This window comes from Periplaneta americana, chromosome 1 (genome assembly GCF_040183065.1).
Source record: "Periplaneta americana isolate PAMFEO1 chromosome 1, P.americana_PAMFEO1_priV1, whole genome shotgun sequence".
NCBI classification, from domain to species: domain Eukaryota; kingdom Metazoa; phylum Arthropoda; class Insecta; order Blattodea; family Blattidae; genus Periplaneta; species Periplaneta americana.
The window spans coordinates 146,938,289-146,956,527 of record NC_091117.1 but is presented as its reverse complement, the minus strand read 5'-3'; the positions used below and the strand labels follow the sequence as shown (position 1 = coordinate 146,956,527).

Genomic DNA, 18,239 nt, shown 5'->3' with positions numbered 1-18,239 from the left:
TGGTACTCGTCAGTTGTGCACATTTTATATAACTACAATATAGTATAGACCAAGTAAAAGTTGGTTCACAATACACCGGAAACGGAAACGATAACGAGAACGGAATTTATTTAATAAATGTATTTAAATGTGAGCATTCACAATTAACGAGAAGCTTGTCGGAGCCCGGAAATGGGAACGGAGAGTTTGCCACATTTCAACTTTGCCGTTCTCGTTTCCGATCACAGCCTACTGTATTCATTCTCTTATCATCTAAAAGCTATTTGGTCGCGTATATTTTTCAGCAAGAAAGCCGTGACATAATATCTTGTCCATTGCTTGTACAGTAACTAATGCAGTTATTCACTAGAACCACTTCCCATATACGTGTAGCTATGCTACGTGTGTATGTAACCAGACTACCACGTGAATTGAATTCTTAAATATTTCGTGTCTTAAATTTCTAAGTTGGTTAACTGTGTTTATGTTGGCTGGCTTGTACTCATGAGAGAATGTCATTGGTCAAGCATATACAAATAATATCAGAATGCGTAATATCGACTTTACATATCGTTACTGACATACATATCGATAGGCATAGCCGTTTCCGTTCTCGGTTTAATGTAAATAAAAAGCCTTCACGTTCACGTTATTCGCTTGCCGTTCTTGTTCTGTTTCTCGTTCCCGGTTTATTGTGGACCAGTCTTAAGAAGGCGGTAATATTAATTAAAAATTGCTCTTCATATCCTGACATTCCAAAATCTCATTATATTAATATTTTCATTTATGTCAATATATTTTAGAAATATATTTTGCTCTCTAAAACATAGTTGTAATAAACTTCTATTATATTATTTTTCCATCATTTTAACCAACTAGTTATCTCAACTTAATTATAATTATTTATATATTGGATATAGACTGAATTGAATTATATTATTTATTAAGTCATGCATTAAGTTATTACTTTTTCTTATAGGCTTTATCTCAATTTAAATGAACATGTACTAGCCGTTAAAACTTAACTAAAGAATATTGCTGAAGAATCTTTTAAGTGTATTGTAAATATTCATAATTTAAATATGTATGTCACTATTGTATTGATTAAGGCTGGTTGTGTGGAAGAGAAGTCCTTATGGCCTTAACTCTGCCAGCGAAAATAAAACATTATATTCCCTATTACTGTAATTTTAGCGAAGTGAATATAAACCGAATGGAAGAACAAGGAAGATGAACAAGGGAAATGCACCTGGATTGATTCTAAAACAAAGCAACTGATTGAAGAACAATAATAGAAACAAAAACAAGACGAGTAAGCGAAACAGAGAGAGGGAGCAAAGCAAGGTGGAAGAAGCAGGACAATATAGAGGAAGCAGAACAAATTAGAAGAAGAAGAACAGGAAGCATGACAAGATTATGGAAGTAGAGCGGATAGAGAGGAAGTAGGGTAGAAGAGGAAGTAGAACAAGGGTAGAAAGCAGAACAATCAGAGGAAGTTGGAGACTGGAAAAAGGTTTAAAAATGAATGAAGCGAAGGAATAAAATCATGAGACAGAATCTAACAATCATAAAGAAAAGTAATGAAGATCGGTTACAAAGACAGGATAAGGAGGAAGAGTAAAAGAGGAAAATAGTCATTCTTTTTAGGATATGTTGACAGTGACAATAACAACTGAGTGATCGATTTTAAAAGATTGGAAATAAGACACAAATAGTGAAGTACAGAATGACAGACAAGGTAACGTTTGTAGAGTATTTATTGGACTGTACAGAAGTTCTAGAGAGACGAAACAGTTCATGACGGCGCTACTTAAAAGGAAAATGGATTCTGTAGCTCTCTAAGTTACAACGGGAGGAGAACTTCTAATTGCAGTAATTATTCTGCTGTAGCATCAGTTTTATGGGGGGCCGCCTCCAAGAACAGTGTTATAAAGACAACTCTTCTCACATTTAATGCCCCACAATTGTTTCTGAAAAACTGTTTCTTGGTGCTTAAAGAAAAAGGCTAGCACCTTGATGAAAAGAAAGAGGACAATGGAAAAGAAGAATCCATATCCAGATACAAAAGAAAAAAAAGTATATTACCGTACATAATAGTTATAGACTTCCGAATGCTTTCAAAAACGTTTCCAGTATCCTATTTTAAAATAGCGATTAAATTTGTCTAAAGATATTGCAATGTAAAAAAATTCACAGATGCGAAATAAATATGTGAATGCTTACAATTATTAAGTAACTATAAAATTAGGTCTTACAGTACACAGTAAATCCACAACGAGAACACATCATCATACGATTATAATCACGTCAAACTTTTTCTTCTCTTCAAATACTAACATGAGTCAACCTTCAGATAAGTTCATCGCATGTACACACTGATTACGAATCCAAAACGACCAATATCAACATTGGTATACTTTAAAACGTATCAATATGGATGAATATGCCTACTACACTTATGCCACACGTATATAATACAAGTCAAGAATCATCTGACGAACAATCACACATAGAAGATTCCAACAAAACAAATTGTATTATATACAAAACATACATTATTACAACATTGTAAATATTAATTACAACATCAGTAAGATTTGCATAAAATTCACGTCAAAACTGTATCACATATACATAAATACAAATATTTTATAAGTTTGATCAATTCTGTATATTAACAGTGCTATACAACGAAAACAAAATATGTAACATGAGTTCTATGTATTTTACATTTATATTTTATATGTTTACATGTTACATTTTCGGCAAGTCAACAAAATCTATACAAATCAGTCAAATTGAACACATTTCTTACAACTATATTAGACTCTCTTTACATATAACTCATGACTTTAATCATTTTAATTTATTGTTATGTTTATCACAGTGAATACTACATTGGACTTACGTTTTAGATATCGTTATAATATTTTAATATTTGAAGATGCCGTATAGGCGAAAACGTTCGTATATCTTTCTTCTGTAAAATATACTTGCAAATATTAATTTGCAACAAATGATAAATCATATGATTGAGAAATTTTAAATAAATTTATAATCTTGAACTGATTTATCTGAAAAATCAAAATGAATTATAAGTTACCTGGTTAGGTCTTTTCCGAGGTTTTCCCTAAATCAATTAAAACAGAATTGCTGGGTAACTTTCTGCGTTGGACCTGGGGATCATTAATTCAAACATCACTGTGATCATTGTCATATTCCAGATTAAGTTCAAAATGCAGCGTATTGTGTAGTCCTACGCTTAAGACCGCGGCGGCCTTTTGGCGACAAAAACATTCACAAAACAGCAGTGGTAAGCACATTGTGGAGGGCGACCTAGAAAACGTTCAAGATAACTGTGAAGCCGGGGCAAGGTGCCTAATCCGTGATTAGACTAGATGGATTAAAAGATAATTAAAATTGTACAGTCACAACAGAACTTACCATGTGAAATTTTCATCTAATAAGGAAACATTCTCATGAGGGCAGATAAAGTTTAATTTTTTTCCTTCCACCATGTTAATAATGTCAAAACAAGTGTTAATACAAATTTTGGCCACTCCACCGCAATTACGAGGCCGTCCAAAAACTAATTTTACTTGGGGTCGTTTACAGAAAAAAAAAAGCATAATTTCATAGAAAGATTTATTGGAACAGATACAGAAATTGCTGCGCTATTTTTCAACATATTCCTCACCAGAAATTAGACATTTGTCTTGCAGGTTCGGATCCCAGGCGGCAGACTTCTACGACACAAGGAAACAAAAATTGATCCCATGGTATGACAAATGTCTCAATTCCAGTGGGGAAATATGTTGAAAAATAGCGCAACAATTGCTGTATCTGTTTCAGTAAATCTTTCCATGAAATTGTGTTTTTTTTCTATAAACGGCCCCAATGAAAATCACTTTCTGGACGGCCTCGTAATTGCGGTGGAGTGGCCAGAATTTGTCTAAACACTTGTTTTGACATTTTTAACGTGGAGGAAGAAAACAATTTTACTTTTTTTTATCTGCCCCGATGAGAATGTTTGCTTGTAAGATTAGACTCTGTCTATAAAGTTCAAGTTCTTATGATCGGCGAGGTAAAGTTGTATGTAACAAGTAAAAAAAGCAAGAAAGACATTAGCACTATGTGGGAGGCGAAATAAACAAATAAATGAATAAAAAGTAAAGAAATAAACAAATGTAACAGGCGTATTGAAAAGCTCTTAGGCTGTCATGGAATAGCTATTTCATCTAACAACAATTTGTTTATTCACTTAATCACATCCTAACTCTAAACACTTAGCACGGAGTTTATAAAACAATCCTAAGGATTTAAAAAATGTTACCTTTTTCTGAAATCCAGGTTTGACAGTACTCAGTAATGTTTCACTCGATGAAAACTTCTTTCTATTCAATTATTCGCAAGTATCCAATACTCTCAAGGGACTGCATCTTCCAAATATGAGAGATGGTGAAATGATTTAAAGACAAATTCATCAATTTTTTGCAAAGAAATCAGAGACTTTTGAGCAAGTGCATTATCTTGCAAGAAGAGCACATCTTTGGAAATTTTACCACGACGTTTCCTCACATACCTTGTCTATGTAGTCTGTCATAATTATTCCCTCTTTGTCCCAAAAAGCTGATGCGGGGGTCTTTCTTGACGAATTTTGGACACGGAATTCCTTTGGAAGGTGAGAACCAGAGTGCTTCCATTTTCTTATTGTTCGTTTGTTTCTGGATCGTTACGATGGGCCTATGTTTCATCCACAGTTATAATTCTATCCATTAAGTGAGAAGAATCCTCTTCAAGATTACAGCGAACTGCGCCCATTCATTTAGGGAAAAGTGTATCAGATAATTTTCTGATAGCGAGTTCATGATATAATGACGCGAAAGATAAGTTCACAGGAAATTAATGAAGTAGCTACTTTTGAACCCAATTCGTCGATTCTCCAAAGCACTGTCATGTACCGCACCGATTTTTTCTGAAGATGTCCCTGAAACATGTCGTTCAGCACGATGTTCATCTTATATCTCTATTTTTTTTCTCTTATATTCCGCAACCCAATTTTTTTATGGCGTAGGAAAGACAATGATGCCTGAATGTGAACATCATATTTGCATGAATGTCCTTACGGGAAAACACTTTCAACAAGATATAATATGATATTACCAAATTATATTTAATTAAATAAAAATTGAGTTTATTATGTGACAAAATACAGTGCGCCAGGGAAGTCTCTCCGCACTGGAGTCAGCGGAGTGTATGCATTCTCAACTGCAATTATATTGGTAGCATCAGCCGGGCAAAGTCATTGCCACATCCTTGAGTGGGGGTTGCTTAGCTAACGGTATCAGTAAAATAAAACAAAATAACATTTGTATATGATTCCGTATAATTACATTACAGCACATACATTCCGCTGTCTCCAGTGCGGAGAGACTTCCCTGGCGCACTGTATTAAAAATTCAAAATATAAAATAAGCAATAATTTTTATCGTTAAAATAAATTAACTATTCAAAAAGTATTCTCTTTTCCGTGCTAACCCATTTCGCTTTAATAATTTCAAGGAAAATTTTTTCCAGGACCGGGTATCAAACCCGGAACCTTTGGCTTAGCGCGCCAACGCTCTACAGACTAAGCTACCCAGGAGCTATACCAGATCCCGGCTCAATTATTCCCCTTATATTCACATACCTCAAGCGAGTTGACAGAGCCCAGCGTTGAGTGCACACTTCCTGTGAGACTTAAATTTTTGGTTTTTTGTTAACGAACACTACGTGTATTATACAAATCTGCCGTTAAATTATTCCCTTTATATCCACAGATCTCAAACTATACCAGGTCAGTCGGTAGAGCGTTGGTGCGCGCAGCCAAGTGTCCTGGATTCGATATCCAGCCTTGGAAAAATTTTTCCTTTAAATTATTCAAATCAGCTTTACAGGGAGCTATAACTGAAAGCCAGATGGTACCCTTTCTCTTTAGTTCATAACTAAGAATAAGATCCAAGGCTAACTGTATGGATCTGGCAACTGGACAGTTCCAACAGCAGCAGGTCGTCTCACGTCTACATAACTACTTCAAACATAGGATGTTTTATAGTGATCTATACAGTTGCCAGTTGCCAGATCCATACAGTTGCCACGTTCAAACGACACATATTTCATCACTCATTGGACTCTACTGAACAAGAGTTCCACAGAATATTATGAAGTTTAATTACAACACTACGTGGTTTTTAACATTATTTTAATTTTATGACCTTAATATTACATTTTAATTATGGAAATGTTTTGTACATCATTAATCTTAAACTGTTTATTTACCACCAATGTAATGGCTACACAGTTTGATATTGAGATATTGTATATTTGTGCCTGAAGATGCCTGCATGGGCGAAAACGTTTGCAATTTGTAATTCATGTATATAAAACTTAATGACCATATAAGTCATTATTTTATATTGATTTGTCATTTGACTGAGTAACAAATATTATATTGTGTTTATCTATATTTTCAAGTTAGCTATATTATTTTAAATGCCCATTTGATTGGTGCTCCCTATTTCCTACATAATGGTACATAATAATATCCTGTTACAGTTACCTACATGTTTTTCTCTCTTATTGGCACTCACTATTTCAACTTCTGAAACCTACAACAATACTGTCGTTATACTGTTGATAAAATGTGACCGGTATCATCTCGATCTTCACTGACTACTCTGCCGATTCGGTATTATTGTTATGTACGACCATTTAACCATGTCTATAAGCCTATCGACCGAAACCCTTTTCCCCATGCTCGTATTAGCTGTAGAGTCCGTGGTCCTACATCATTCATGAAAATGTATAGTGATTCACGTAAGTGCTAAAATGGACGTTTGCAAGGAGATAAACATTTCATGCAAGTGGCAGAGGAGATAAAGGATTGTTAAAAGAAAAAAGATGAGGAATCTTAAAGCTAACACAAGAGGACACTCAATTGTAACTTATTTTTTTCCAAAAGAACACTAAATTGATTTTATCTGTAGTAATCTCACTAGAGGTTTTTATTTAAGTAGAGAAAATAAAAACTCGAGAGAGATTTAATCGACTTTTACATGATTAGAATAAAGTATATGAAGATTAGAAGAAATAAAGTACTATAATGCAATAAATTATTAATTGACTTACTAAAATACTTAACTGTCTTGAAAATGTATTATTGTACAACAAATTAATATTCCGCTAGATGGCAGTAGTGTGTTGTGATCGGCTGTTCTCCTGTTAACAGTTGTGCCAACTATACAATCTTCATCGAATTTTATGGGCGATTACTAGACAAGAAGGCTTTGTCGATTCATTTTATTGAAACAGTTGCACTACACTTCAATTATAATTATATATTAAATAATCTCTGATACGTGACTATCCATTATCTCATACACAGCACCTATAACATAAAGTGAATAATATAAACAAGATAAATTATAGAAAAATTGCAATATATATCTGCTAAACCTACTACAGCGTTAAATACTTAAGAACAGCGTTAATGTAACAATTTTTTTTTAGTAAGATGGAATAAAAATTCTCGTAGAAAACATTCCTAGGTTCTTTCACACCCAAAACGTATTTTGATATATCTGGAATCTAATTTCAGTGTTCGGGAAAAGTTTTAAGTAGTAAGATAGAGGTAGTTTTACAAGTAACCTTTTTCCACCGATCCATCCTCTTGCTCGAAATTCCAAACACCCAGTATGTTAATTGTAGATGTATGTTGTTTTTCGAAAGTTAATTGTCAAATGTATGTTCACAGCGTTCTACTTCCTCTGCTTGAGGGAGAAACCCACAGGCGCCATGTTGGGTCCGAGGCAACAGCAGCCAATGAGCAGCGAGGACCTGCTGACGTCAGCACTGGATGACCCTGACTTCGATGAGGTCACCGCTGCAGGTAAAAACAAAACTTGCTACTACCCACGCAGAGTATGGTTTAATAATTATATTTTATTTAATAAGCGTTGTTACAGCGGTTATTAGAAACAATTTTAGGAGAAAGCAATTTAGATATAACACGATTTTGCGGGTTGCGTTTATGCAAACTAAGCAACTTGGCACGTAATACGATGTGGGAATAGCCTGCGCTCATCTCTATTATGCAGATAGATTCTTTTAGGCTGCAATGATCAATATACAATAATACACTTCTAGTATATGTTATTATTATCCAAGTGTTTCGTTCGCTAAAAGAGTCTATTCTTAACGGAGTTCTGACCTTTTACCGTTAAGGGGACACTATACTGAAATTACTAACTTTTAAAACTAAATTCACAAATCTTTTATTACCGGTGTATCTGATTAATAATATCAAACGTACAAAATCCCATCTCTATATGATAAGTGGTTTGTATTTTATTAATATCTTAATAAAATATTGCATTGCTTTATGTAAGAAGTACCTTGCGCGATAATTTACATTATTTTAACAGATATTCACTTATATGATTCTTTATATACATTGGAACAAACATTAGTATTGGGTTTGTCTCTACAGTCGATCGGTATAATACTAGAGAGTTTTAATGATTGTTAAAATGTTTATTTTTTATTATTTTATAATAAAATTGTAGTAATTTACTGATTAATTTTACAGAAAAATTCTATAGCAAATTTTGATCCCATGCATATAGGGATGCATATAAATGAATATCAGTTAAGAATAATTTAAATCGTGGCGCAAGAAACTTTTTATATAAAGCGATTCAATATTTTAATAAAATACTATAAAATGTAAACCACTTACGATAGGCGGATGAAATTTTATACATTTGGCATTATTAACCAAATATATCAGTGATCAAAATTTGGTGAATAATAAGTATGATAAATATGATACCGCAGGTGCCTACGTTGAATTTTGAGGTATGCATCCGTATTCCCATTTAATAATGTACACGTATAATTAATTTAAATAAATTAGCGTTGAAAATCTAGATTGTATACGCCTTTTTAATATCTAGTTACTTCCCGCACACCCTGTAGTAGTAGTATTAGAAATACTAAATTAATAGTAGTAGTAGCAGTAAAAGTAATATAGTAGCAACAGTAATAGTAATAATAGTAGTAACAGCAGGCATAACAGTAGCAGTAGTATTACTGGGCGCAGTACTGGTAACATGTTTTATGACTATGACAGCCAATTCAGTGTGAAGATACACAGGTCAGTATTTCTTTACGCTCATTTCAATTTCATAATCTATACGCTGGCCTCTATGAACAATTTTTATGAACTAAAAACAAAATTAGTCATATTTAATTCGAAAGTTCAAGTCACTAGTTACATAAATTCAATTTAATGTTACAAAATAATTTTAATTTCCCAGCAGAACTGATATCTTGTAATATTTTATCAAATTTCTGAAGAAAACGTAATGTTTACATATACGGTACGGAAATATAGGAAAAAAATATTTTTACGCATTCATGCATAAAACATACGAGTGCACTTCCGTTTTGCGGATTCTACAATGAATTTTTGTTTTACACTTAGAAACTTCCTTCCCACGAAGGGCTAGGCCAGGTAGAAGACATATTTCCCACCAGATGGCAGCGTTTTCCGCTGTTAAGTGGAGTCAGGAAGAGTTTTCAGCTGCGGTCTTGAATTATCGGTTTGACATTAGCGCTAAGTACACAATCGTGCTCCAACCTTCATATCTCTCATCCCCTCTTCGCGCTCTTCTTTTTCTTTCTTATTGAGTTTCACGTTTGAAGTTCCTCTCAAAAGGTAGTTACAGATCCATACTGCTTTTTCGAACCGCATCAGAAAGGAGAAATAAATCTTGTAAGACGATTTTTCGTACGTTTCTATATGGATCTTGTCTGATAATTAAAGAAAAGTAACTGAGTAGCTTAATATCAAAGACGGACATCTATCGTCTCCATAGTTTTGATCTAGAGGCAATTTTTTAATTCACAGTGTTCTTTGTAATATTTAACACAATTTATTTTATAAGTATAGTGTTAAAGTTTGCATATGGTTTCACTATAACTGGAAAGAGCATGAAAAATTATATAAAAAACCACAGCTATCTAAATTTCGATTGATGTCAGATGTCCGTCTTTGATATTAAGCTACTCAACTTATTTATTAAACTACGTAATTCTACCATAATTGAAAACAAACATGACTCTTTCAACTAAAATTTGATAATAAAGGACTCTATTAAGACTAAAAATACGTTTTGCGACTGCTGATAAAACGTGATTAATGTTTATTTCTGGTTTCATCACTCAAGTTTAATAAGAGAACAAAAAGAATCGTTTAAAAATATCTATAAAAGTATAAAGTATATTGTAAAACAAGTTCATAATGTTATAGGCCTACTTTATGACATGAGTTAACTTTTAGGAACGAGCGAAGAAAGTTTCCTAATTTTACGAGTGCAATAACTGTATAATATTATAAACGTGTTTCATACATTATAAAACAATTAATGAAGAAATAACACCAGATTTGTAATGATGGGTAACTTTGATACCATTGTCTATGAACAAAGAGGTAACTATGGCAACTATGATGTATTGAATATTATAGCATGGCAAATCGTTTCATAATATTAAACTTTATGGCACAAGTTATGCCGCCATAATAGAAGTCATGATGTTTTTATTTATTTATTTATTTATTTATTTATTCATTTATTATTTTGCTTATAATTGTAACATAAAATATAATATATACAGAAAAACTTTAGCTCGCCCCTGAAAGAGTAGAACTCGTGCTCAGGGGCGGATTCCTGAATTGAAATTAATTATTATACAATACAATTTGTCTTATGTCTACTGTGCAATTATAGTATATAAATTTAAATTTACAATTTTTCAATTTTTATAAAATCCATACATAACTTTTTAAATTTAATACTAGAACTATTAGAATTGACAAGATTAGGATATTTAAATATAAATTTGTTATATATTCTTGGACCTAAATTACTACTATGATTAAATACTGTAACAGTGTTGCATTTTGGTTCAAAGAATATTAAAGAATTCATACCTTTTGTTTCATAACCGTTCATAATGCTGGAGTACATAATAGTTATTTACGTTACAAGATCGTATGTAAAACTTAACATGAGAGCATGGAATTTAACTAAACGAGCGACAGAGAATTTAGTTATCCATGTGAGCACGTTGAGTTCATATAACGGGCGTGTATTGTACAAAGTTTTATGGTATTTTGAATCGTATATCTTAATACAAATTTATTATTCAATCTACACACGCCGGCTAACTCTGCGAATAACTGACGCTTCACTCGATGACATGGCATGGCTTGGACATGTAGTGGCAAGGTGCGCATCACGTGACCGACGAACACGCAGTGGCAAGATATGCATCACGTGACCGACGGACGGGCAGTGAGTTTCAAGACAGAAAGCATTTTTGACCGTCTCGCGCAACGTCTTACACTTCTAGGATATACAGGCATGTTATAAAATGAATAAAATCGCAACTAAGCATAGAAATATTAATAAATATGTAAAAATATGTACTTAAGAGTAAAATGTGTGAGAATATGTACTTAAGAGCAAAATATGTAAATATATGTACTTTCAACTTTTTGATTTTAGGCTCTAATTATCATGATACTCTAATATATCACAAATCTCGTATGTTAATATTCATAGAAAAAAATAATGTAATTACATAATTATTTGGACCCTGGTTATCAGTATTCAAAAGAAAGAGAAAAGTCCTCAAACTCGAATAATGCTACGGTATTTAAAAAATCAATACCATATAGTAAATACATTTCACATATGTCGAGTAGCGGTTAGCGCGTCTGACCGCGGAACCAGGTGGCCTGGGTTCGATTCCCGGTCGGGGCAAGTTACCTAGTTGAGGTTTTTTCCGGTGTTTTCCCTCAACCCGATATCAGCAAATGCTGATATCAGCATTCGGGGTTCACGAGTTCAAATCCCGAGGCCGGCCAATCTGAGTGTGGTTTTTTTTCGGAGTTTTCCCCACTCGGAAAGGCGAATGTCAGATTGGAATTTACTTTCCATCTACCCAGAACGTTCTGTCCGTTGTCTATGTTCGTACTGTCTTGAAGAGGTGGTTCTTGCGTCAAGCTGATCTCTCACCAGGGGAGTCCGGCTACTGTCCATGACTCGTATGTGATCCACCGAATTATCGCTCCCTTACGGCCATTGGTGTCTAAGACCCAGAAAGGAGGAGGTTTAACTCATAACGAGGAAGAGGAAGAGATTTTATTCAATGGCCAACGATCTAGTAAAACGATGCAAAAATGTATTCGATACCAACCAGTGAACGAGTTCGAAGACTGAATTTCGTATGAAATAAAAATGGTTTTAAATGTTGAACATTTCTAAAAATGAATAACAGCTTATTTAAACGAAACTTTAAATGAGATATGTAATAAAATTGTTACCAGACACCGGATTTTCAGTGCCTACACAGCAACAAGACGTCCCGTCCCTTGACGTACGAAGGGAGCGTAGCAATGAGTTGATTGACCACCCTACAATTGACGCAAACCTATCGTTCAATATCGGGACTAAAAATCCTCTTTCTGATTATTGCACACTAACTTTCCTATCTGTTCATATCCGTGCACGGCAATGCTATCATTTTAAGAGCATAGCATTGAAATAATGCTTATTAAAGCAAAAATTATTTATGAAAGTTTTAAGTGACATTCTTTGTCTAGACATTCTATGTCTAAATTAAAGCAGACGCTTGTACAGACTCTTAATATGCCACATTTCGAATATTGTGACGTTTTATTCAGTGATCCCAGGGTGGATTTATCACATAAACTGCAACGTGTTCATAATGCCTGTGTTCGTTTCATTTGTAATGTCCGTTACTACGATCACATTTCGCCTTCTTTCGATAAATTATTGTGGCTCAGGTTATATGAGAGGAGAAAGTTACATTTCCTTTCTCTCTTATACCGAATTTTGCACACCTCTGCTCCCTCTTTCTTATTTTTTTCGATTCCACAATCTTTCTCGCTATCATAACTTGAATACTCGGTCACAATATGATAACACGCTAGAAATACCACTCCACACATCATCTCTTTATTTTTCATCTTTCACTGTTGCTACTTTTCGTCACTGGAATTCTCTGCCTCCTGAAGTCAATGGGTGCCGAACTTTAATTTCTTTTAAATGCAAATTAGAAAACATATGAGGTGTATAGCTCCAAAACCCGACATTTGCTTTCTAAGTGGTTTAGAGAAAAAGCCAAAAAACTATCTATAGTATTTCCAGTGTTGAGATGTGCAGGAAATTTTTATAATAGTCTTTAATAGTAAACCTGAGGGTAAAATTACATGTTTGAACTAAAAGTATGTATTTTTGTAAGAGTTATTATATTATTAAATTTGGACATGTCGTGTTTTGGAACTAACTATTGCATATGTCGGATTTTGGAACTAACAATAAAATATATGTCGGATTTTGGAACTAACAATAAAATTTATGTCGGATTTTGGAAATTCTAATAACATTATTTCCCATAAATAATCCACATTTTATACTAAGAAGCTATTAATTTTATTGAATCTATGGAATATAATAAACAATTATCATTTATTTATATATATCATCAGAAGATTATAACCTTCATTAAGTGTACATTTTAAATCCTGAAATTCTCTTCTCCCTGTGGTTCACAGATAGTCAATCTTCTTCATACTGATCCTCGTTATAAATACGGTCTGTAATATTCTTGCAATATTCCAAAGTTTCCATATCTCTCCAGTTATCTTAAACATTTCTTTAAGTAATTTGTTAACATTACTTAGTTCTTCCTTATAGATTATGCATATGTTTTTGTGCAAGTGTGATTTTTCCATCCAGAGCACGTTTTCCCCTTGTTCAAAATCCTTTGTACAAATTTACAATTCTTCTATAGTTTTGTTCACCCCTCATCGTAACTCCATTTTTTATTCCTTTATCTTGATTATTTTACAGAATTTTAGTTTGAAATGCCAACCATTTGGTGGCTCCAAAACAGTTTGTATATTCGTTTTTCAGTCATAAACTGGACAGTCTATAAGGGAACTGTGCCTAATATCGCACCCATTTTGAAAAAGTAGTTTTTCAAGTACTAATATATCACATAAATTTGAAATAAATACGGAATCTTAATACGGGTTTATTATACTTATATCAGTGAGGTCAAATTTAAAAATTACTTTTATTTTACATTTGTTTTTCAAGTACAAAAGAAAAATTGCAAAAACGGTATTAGGAGAAATACTGCTCCTAATATCGCACCCCTCATTTTGTGAAAAATACATAGGACAAATGTTAAGTTTATTGTATAGAAACAAATTTTATTATATATCTGTTGTATTTAGGCACAAAACATGTTTTTTTAATAACATACAAATACAACACGGAAATTATAAGATTTTCTGATGCAATGTGTTTGACAGTAAATAACTACATATTCAGCTATCAAGGTATAGAATGAATAATTTCGAGGCAAAAATTGTTCCGGAGCCGGGTATCGAACCCGGGACCTTTGGTTTAACGTATCAAAGGTCCCGGGTTCGATACCCGGCCCTGGAACAATTTTTCCCTCGAAATTATTCAAATAATTTTACAGGGAGTTATACCTGAAAGCTTGATTTGCAAGGTATAGAATGTTTGTTAATTAAACATAATTAAGGTATTTAGAGAACTAAATCTAACTTTCCAAACAATAACACAATGCAATTTTTGTAATCATCATCCCCAGAACACTCTTCATGGCACCAAATTCCACATTTAGTGCATACGATCCATTTTTCTCCCCTTTTGTCAAAAGAAAACTTAACGTTGCAATATGGACATTCTGCATAATTTTCGCTATCTCCATTATCAATGGAGATGTACACTGGCTCATCCAACTCTTCGTCTTCTGAATCTGAAGATACCTGACTTTGTTTTTTCTGTCTCTTCCTTTGAGTAGGTACTTTATCAGTCTGCTTCTTTTGAACGCTTTTTCGTTCATATGTCTCCTTATCTGTGAGTAATTTCCTCTTAAAATCATCAGCCAATTCGTTTTTATATTGTGAACTTTTTAGTACAGCAGCAGAACCACTTTTACGTCCTCTATCAGTTAGACTTTTTTGTTGTAAGTTATTTTAGGAATTGGTGAAATGTCAGCAGGTGTAACAAAAGATAGCGTTTGCCTCTCGACTAATTTTGTGGAGTTTTTGGCTCGTTGATACTGATAGAGCCTGGCCGAGGTTGGGAAGTGTTGGCATCATCCAATCTATTTGGTAAAGCTTCAGATGAATGATCACTTGATTCATGGGTATTAGGAAAAACTTCTTGAAATTCAAAGTCGCTGAAGATATGGCGGTTGCAAGGATACAGACCGGTATTTCTGAAGCCATTTGTAGCTACAGCAACAGTTGCTGCTTTATTGAAAGCTTCTCCCAATAGCACACCAACCTGGCAGTGAGTCACTACTCTGCCTGCATTTTGTTTGAGCCACTGTTCAATTGCTTGAGCATAGTAACTTTTGAAAGGTAGCATGAATGCCACACCCAAGAGTTGCATCTTATGTGTGTAATGTGGAGGTAAGCACACAATATGAGCACCATTAACACGTGCTAGTTCGAGGAGTTCAACATTTCTAGTGTGGGAATAATGCCCATCTAACACTAGAATTACTGGGTCATCTTTCGTAGGCTTCACATTGCTGAGAATGTGATGACGCCATTGAACAAATCTTTCATTCTGAATCCAGCCAGATTTGTGACAGACCGCTAAGCTACCATTTGGTGCTGCATCCAGAAGTTCGGCTTTCATGTTGACCCTAGAAAAACCAAAAACGGTGGCAGGAAATGGTCAGCTGCACTCATTTATGTCACTTCAGTCACTAAAGATCCCCTCTCTGCTGAAGATACAGATCCAACCTGCCTCTTACCTTTCAGACTAACTAGTTTGTTGCTTTTGTGTTGAATCACTGTCAAGTCTGTCTCGTCACAGTTGTACAGTCTGTTTGGTGAATTCTTGACAATGCTCATCAATGGTTCATAAATGTCAAAAAACTTAATTACGTTCTCCTGATTGAAACCTCTGATCCTTGCCATAGTCGTGCTTTGTGGTTTCCGCAGACTCAATTCCTGGTGTCTTCTCAAGAAACTGTGCAGCCATTTCCGTCCTGCGGCTTCATCGTTCTTCGAAAATGGGTGGTTCAGACCATTCATAAATGCTAACTGAAAAGCCATAGTTTTAAGTCCTTTGCAGATAAACCATAAAATCGCTACTCCATTTCTAAGCAATATGAAACCAAAGAATCTTCCAGTTCAAATGGAAGTACACCCTCCTCTTTGTTATTGACTTTATCTTTTAAAGTATACTTGGGAACAATAAAGAATTGGAAGCACGTTGCAATCCCATGGCTTTGTTCCTAACTGATATGATTGCAGCCTTCATAACCTTCTCTTTCCACAGCTTACAACGTTTTGGACTCATTTGCAATGACAATTTTTTAATAATTTTGGAATTATCAGATTAATTGTACGATTATATTAGTTTACGGTAACATCGTCCTAATATCGCACTGTGCGATAATAGGAAAACAACAAGTGTGCGATATTGGGCAAATAACATACACGAAACAAAATAATTTGTTTCAGTAAAAATAAAACGTTTACAATATTTCTTTAATTGAATAAAAATATTACACGACTAACCAAATCAAACTAACAGTGTATAAAAGTTTTGCTCCTTACCGTTGGTTGTATAAACACCACTAATATCACACACTACAAATATTTTCCCATTGCCTATTCCTTTCTCAAGGCGTGTAGTATGTATTGAAGCTCGCAGCAATCCATCTGCGGGCGCTAACACTCCTTTTAATTGAATTGAATAAGCTGCTATTCCATTCAGGGTCTTATGCCTGTTCTGAACTCATAAACCATGGGGTGCGATATTAGGCGCATGTGCGATAATAGGCACAGTTCCCTTACTTAACTTGTTTATGGTGTCATTGTTGTTGAAGTATTGCAGTAATCTTCGGATTTCATAATGTTCATCTCCTTTGCCTCCTTCTCAATTTCATAAAAATTCTATCCGTTGGTATGGAGGAAATGGAGTGACTCATTTTACCTAATTGTTCGATGAAGTCTTTCATAGCATATCACTTTATTTCACATTTCTTGCTACATGTATTCTCTTCTCTTCTTTTTTATTGGCGGAAGTCCAATTTTTAAATGCCACTTAAATAGAAGTCCCACCCAATTCTTTGACACTTGCAAGATTTTTAAGAAAGTTTGTCGGTAAACTGGTAGAACACGACCTGTCCCATTCCCTGATGTCTCACTGTTCTGTTAACAAAACATGTTTTAGGATAATCAGCTGTTGTGTATTCAGTATGAATTCATCTTGAACCAACTTATTAGGGAGGCTGTAAAACACTTTGTAAAAGTGGTTGATATCACGCTGAGTTAGGAAACTTCACTGGTTTATGGATAAAGTTTTGAGCTCTGAGATAGTAGCTACCAATAATCAATACAAAAATGATCAAATACAGGCAAGCATCGAACAATCACTGTAAAGGCAAACATAACAGTTACCATAAAACTTAACTTCCTATCCCTTTTCTATGTTTTGTCTAGTTCTTTGTGTCACCGACTCTCTTTCTTCCACGCCCAGGCTCTAAAGGAGAAATTTGTATGTGAGATTCTATTAAAATTTTACTTCTATAAGAAGCTCACACAACACGTCAACACGTTGTAAAAATCTGCACAGCTCTGAAGTACCAATATAATGAAGCATATTCTTATTCAGCTAAAGTTCCATTGTCGATTTTCCCAGTAAGTTTCGTGCACTGAAGAATTATGATATTCTAAAAGAAAACACTAGTGGCATAAGGAAATCACACACTTTCTTTGTCTTGAGCAAAGATGTCGACTTCTGGAACGTTATTGGCCTTCATAGTTCACACAATGGAAGTGTAAATGTCGGACTTTGGAATAAACTGCATATGTCGAGTTTTGGAACAATACCTTAACAAAATAAGTCGGGTTTTGGAAAAAACTCCATATTTTAAAGCTTGATTTATGTTAGAAATATCGAGTTTTGGAGGATGAAATGGTGTTTTTCCAATGTATTTCAACCCAAAGATATAAGAAATGATCGTAACTCATTTTTCATAAAAATGGCAGATGTCGACTTTTGGAACTATACACCTCATATCTTATGATGAGTTGCCAGACCTAACGCGTTGCAAATATTTAATGCAAT

The 18,239-nt window shown here is 34.1% G+C and overlaps 1 protein-coding gene across 1 annotated transcript in view; it reads left to right on the top strand.

Moving 5' to 3' along the window:
- The first annotated feature begins 7,767 nt into the window (after positions 1–7,767).
- The window catches only part of LOC138709319 (uncharacterized), a 388,624-nt gene continuing 378,152 nt past the window's right edge, over positions 7,768–18,239 (top strand). The window contains exon 1 of the mRNA XM_069840001.1: positions 7,768–7,906. Coding sequence (XP_069696102.1) covers positions 7,813–7,906 — 94 coding nt within the window. The 5' untranslated portion in view covers positions 7,768–7,812. The remainder of the gene's footprint in view (positions 7,907–18,239) is intronic.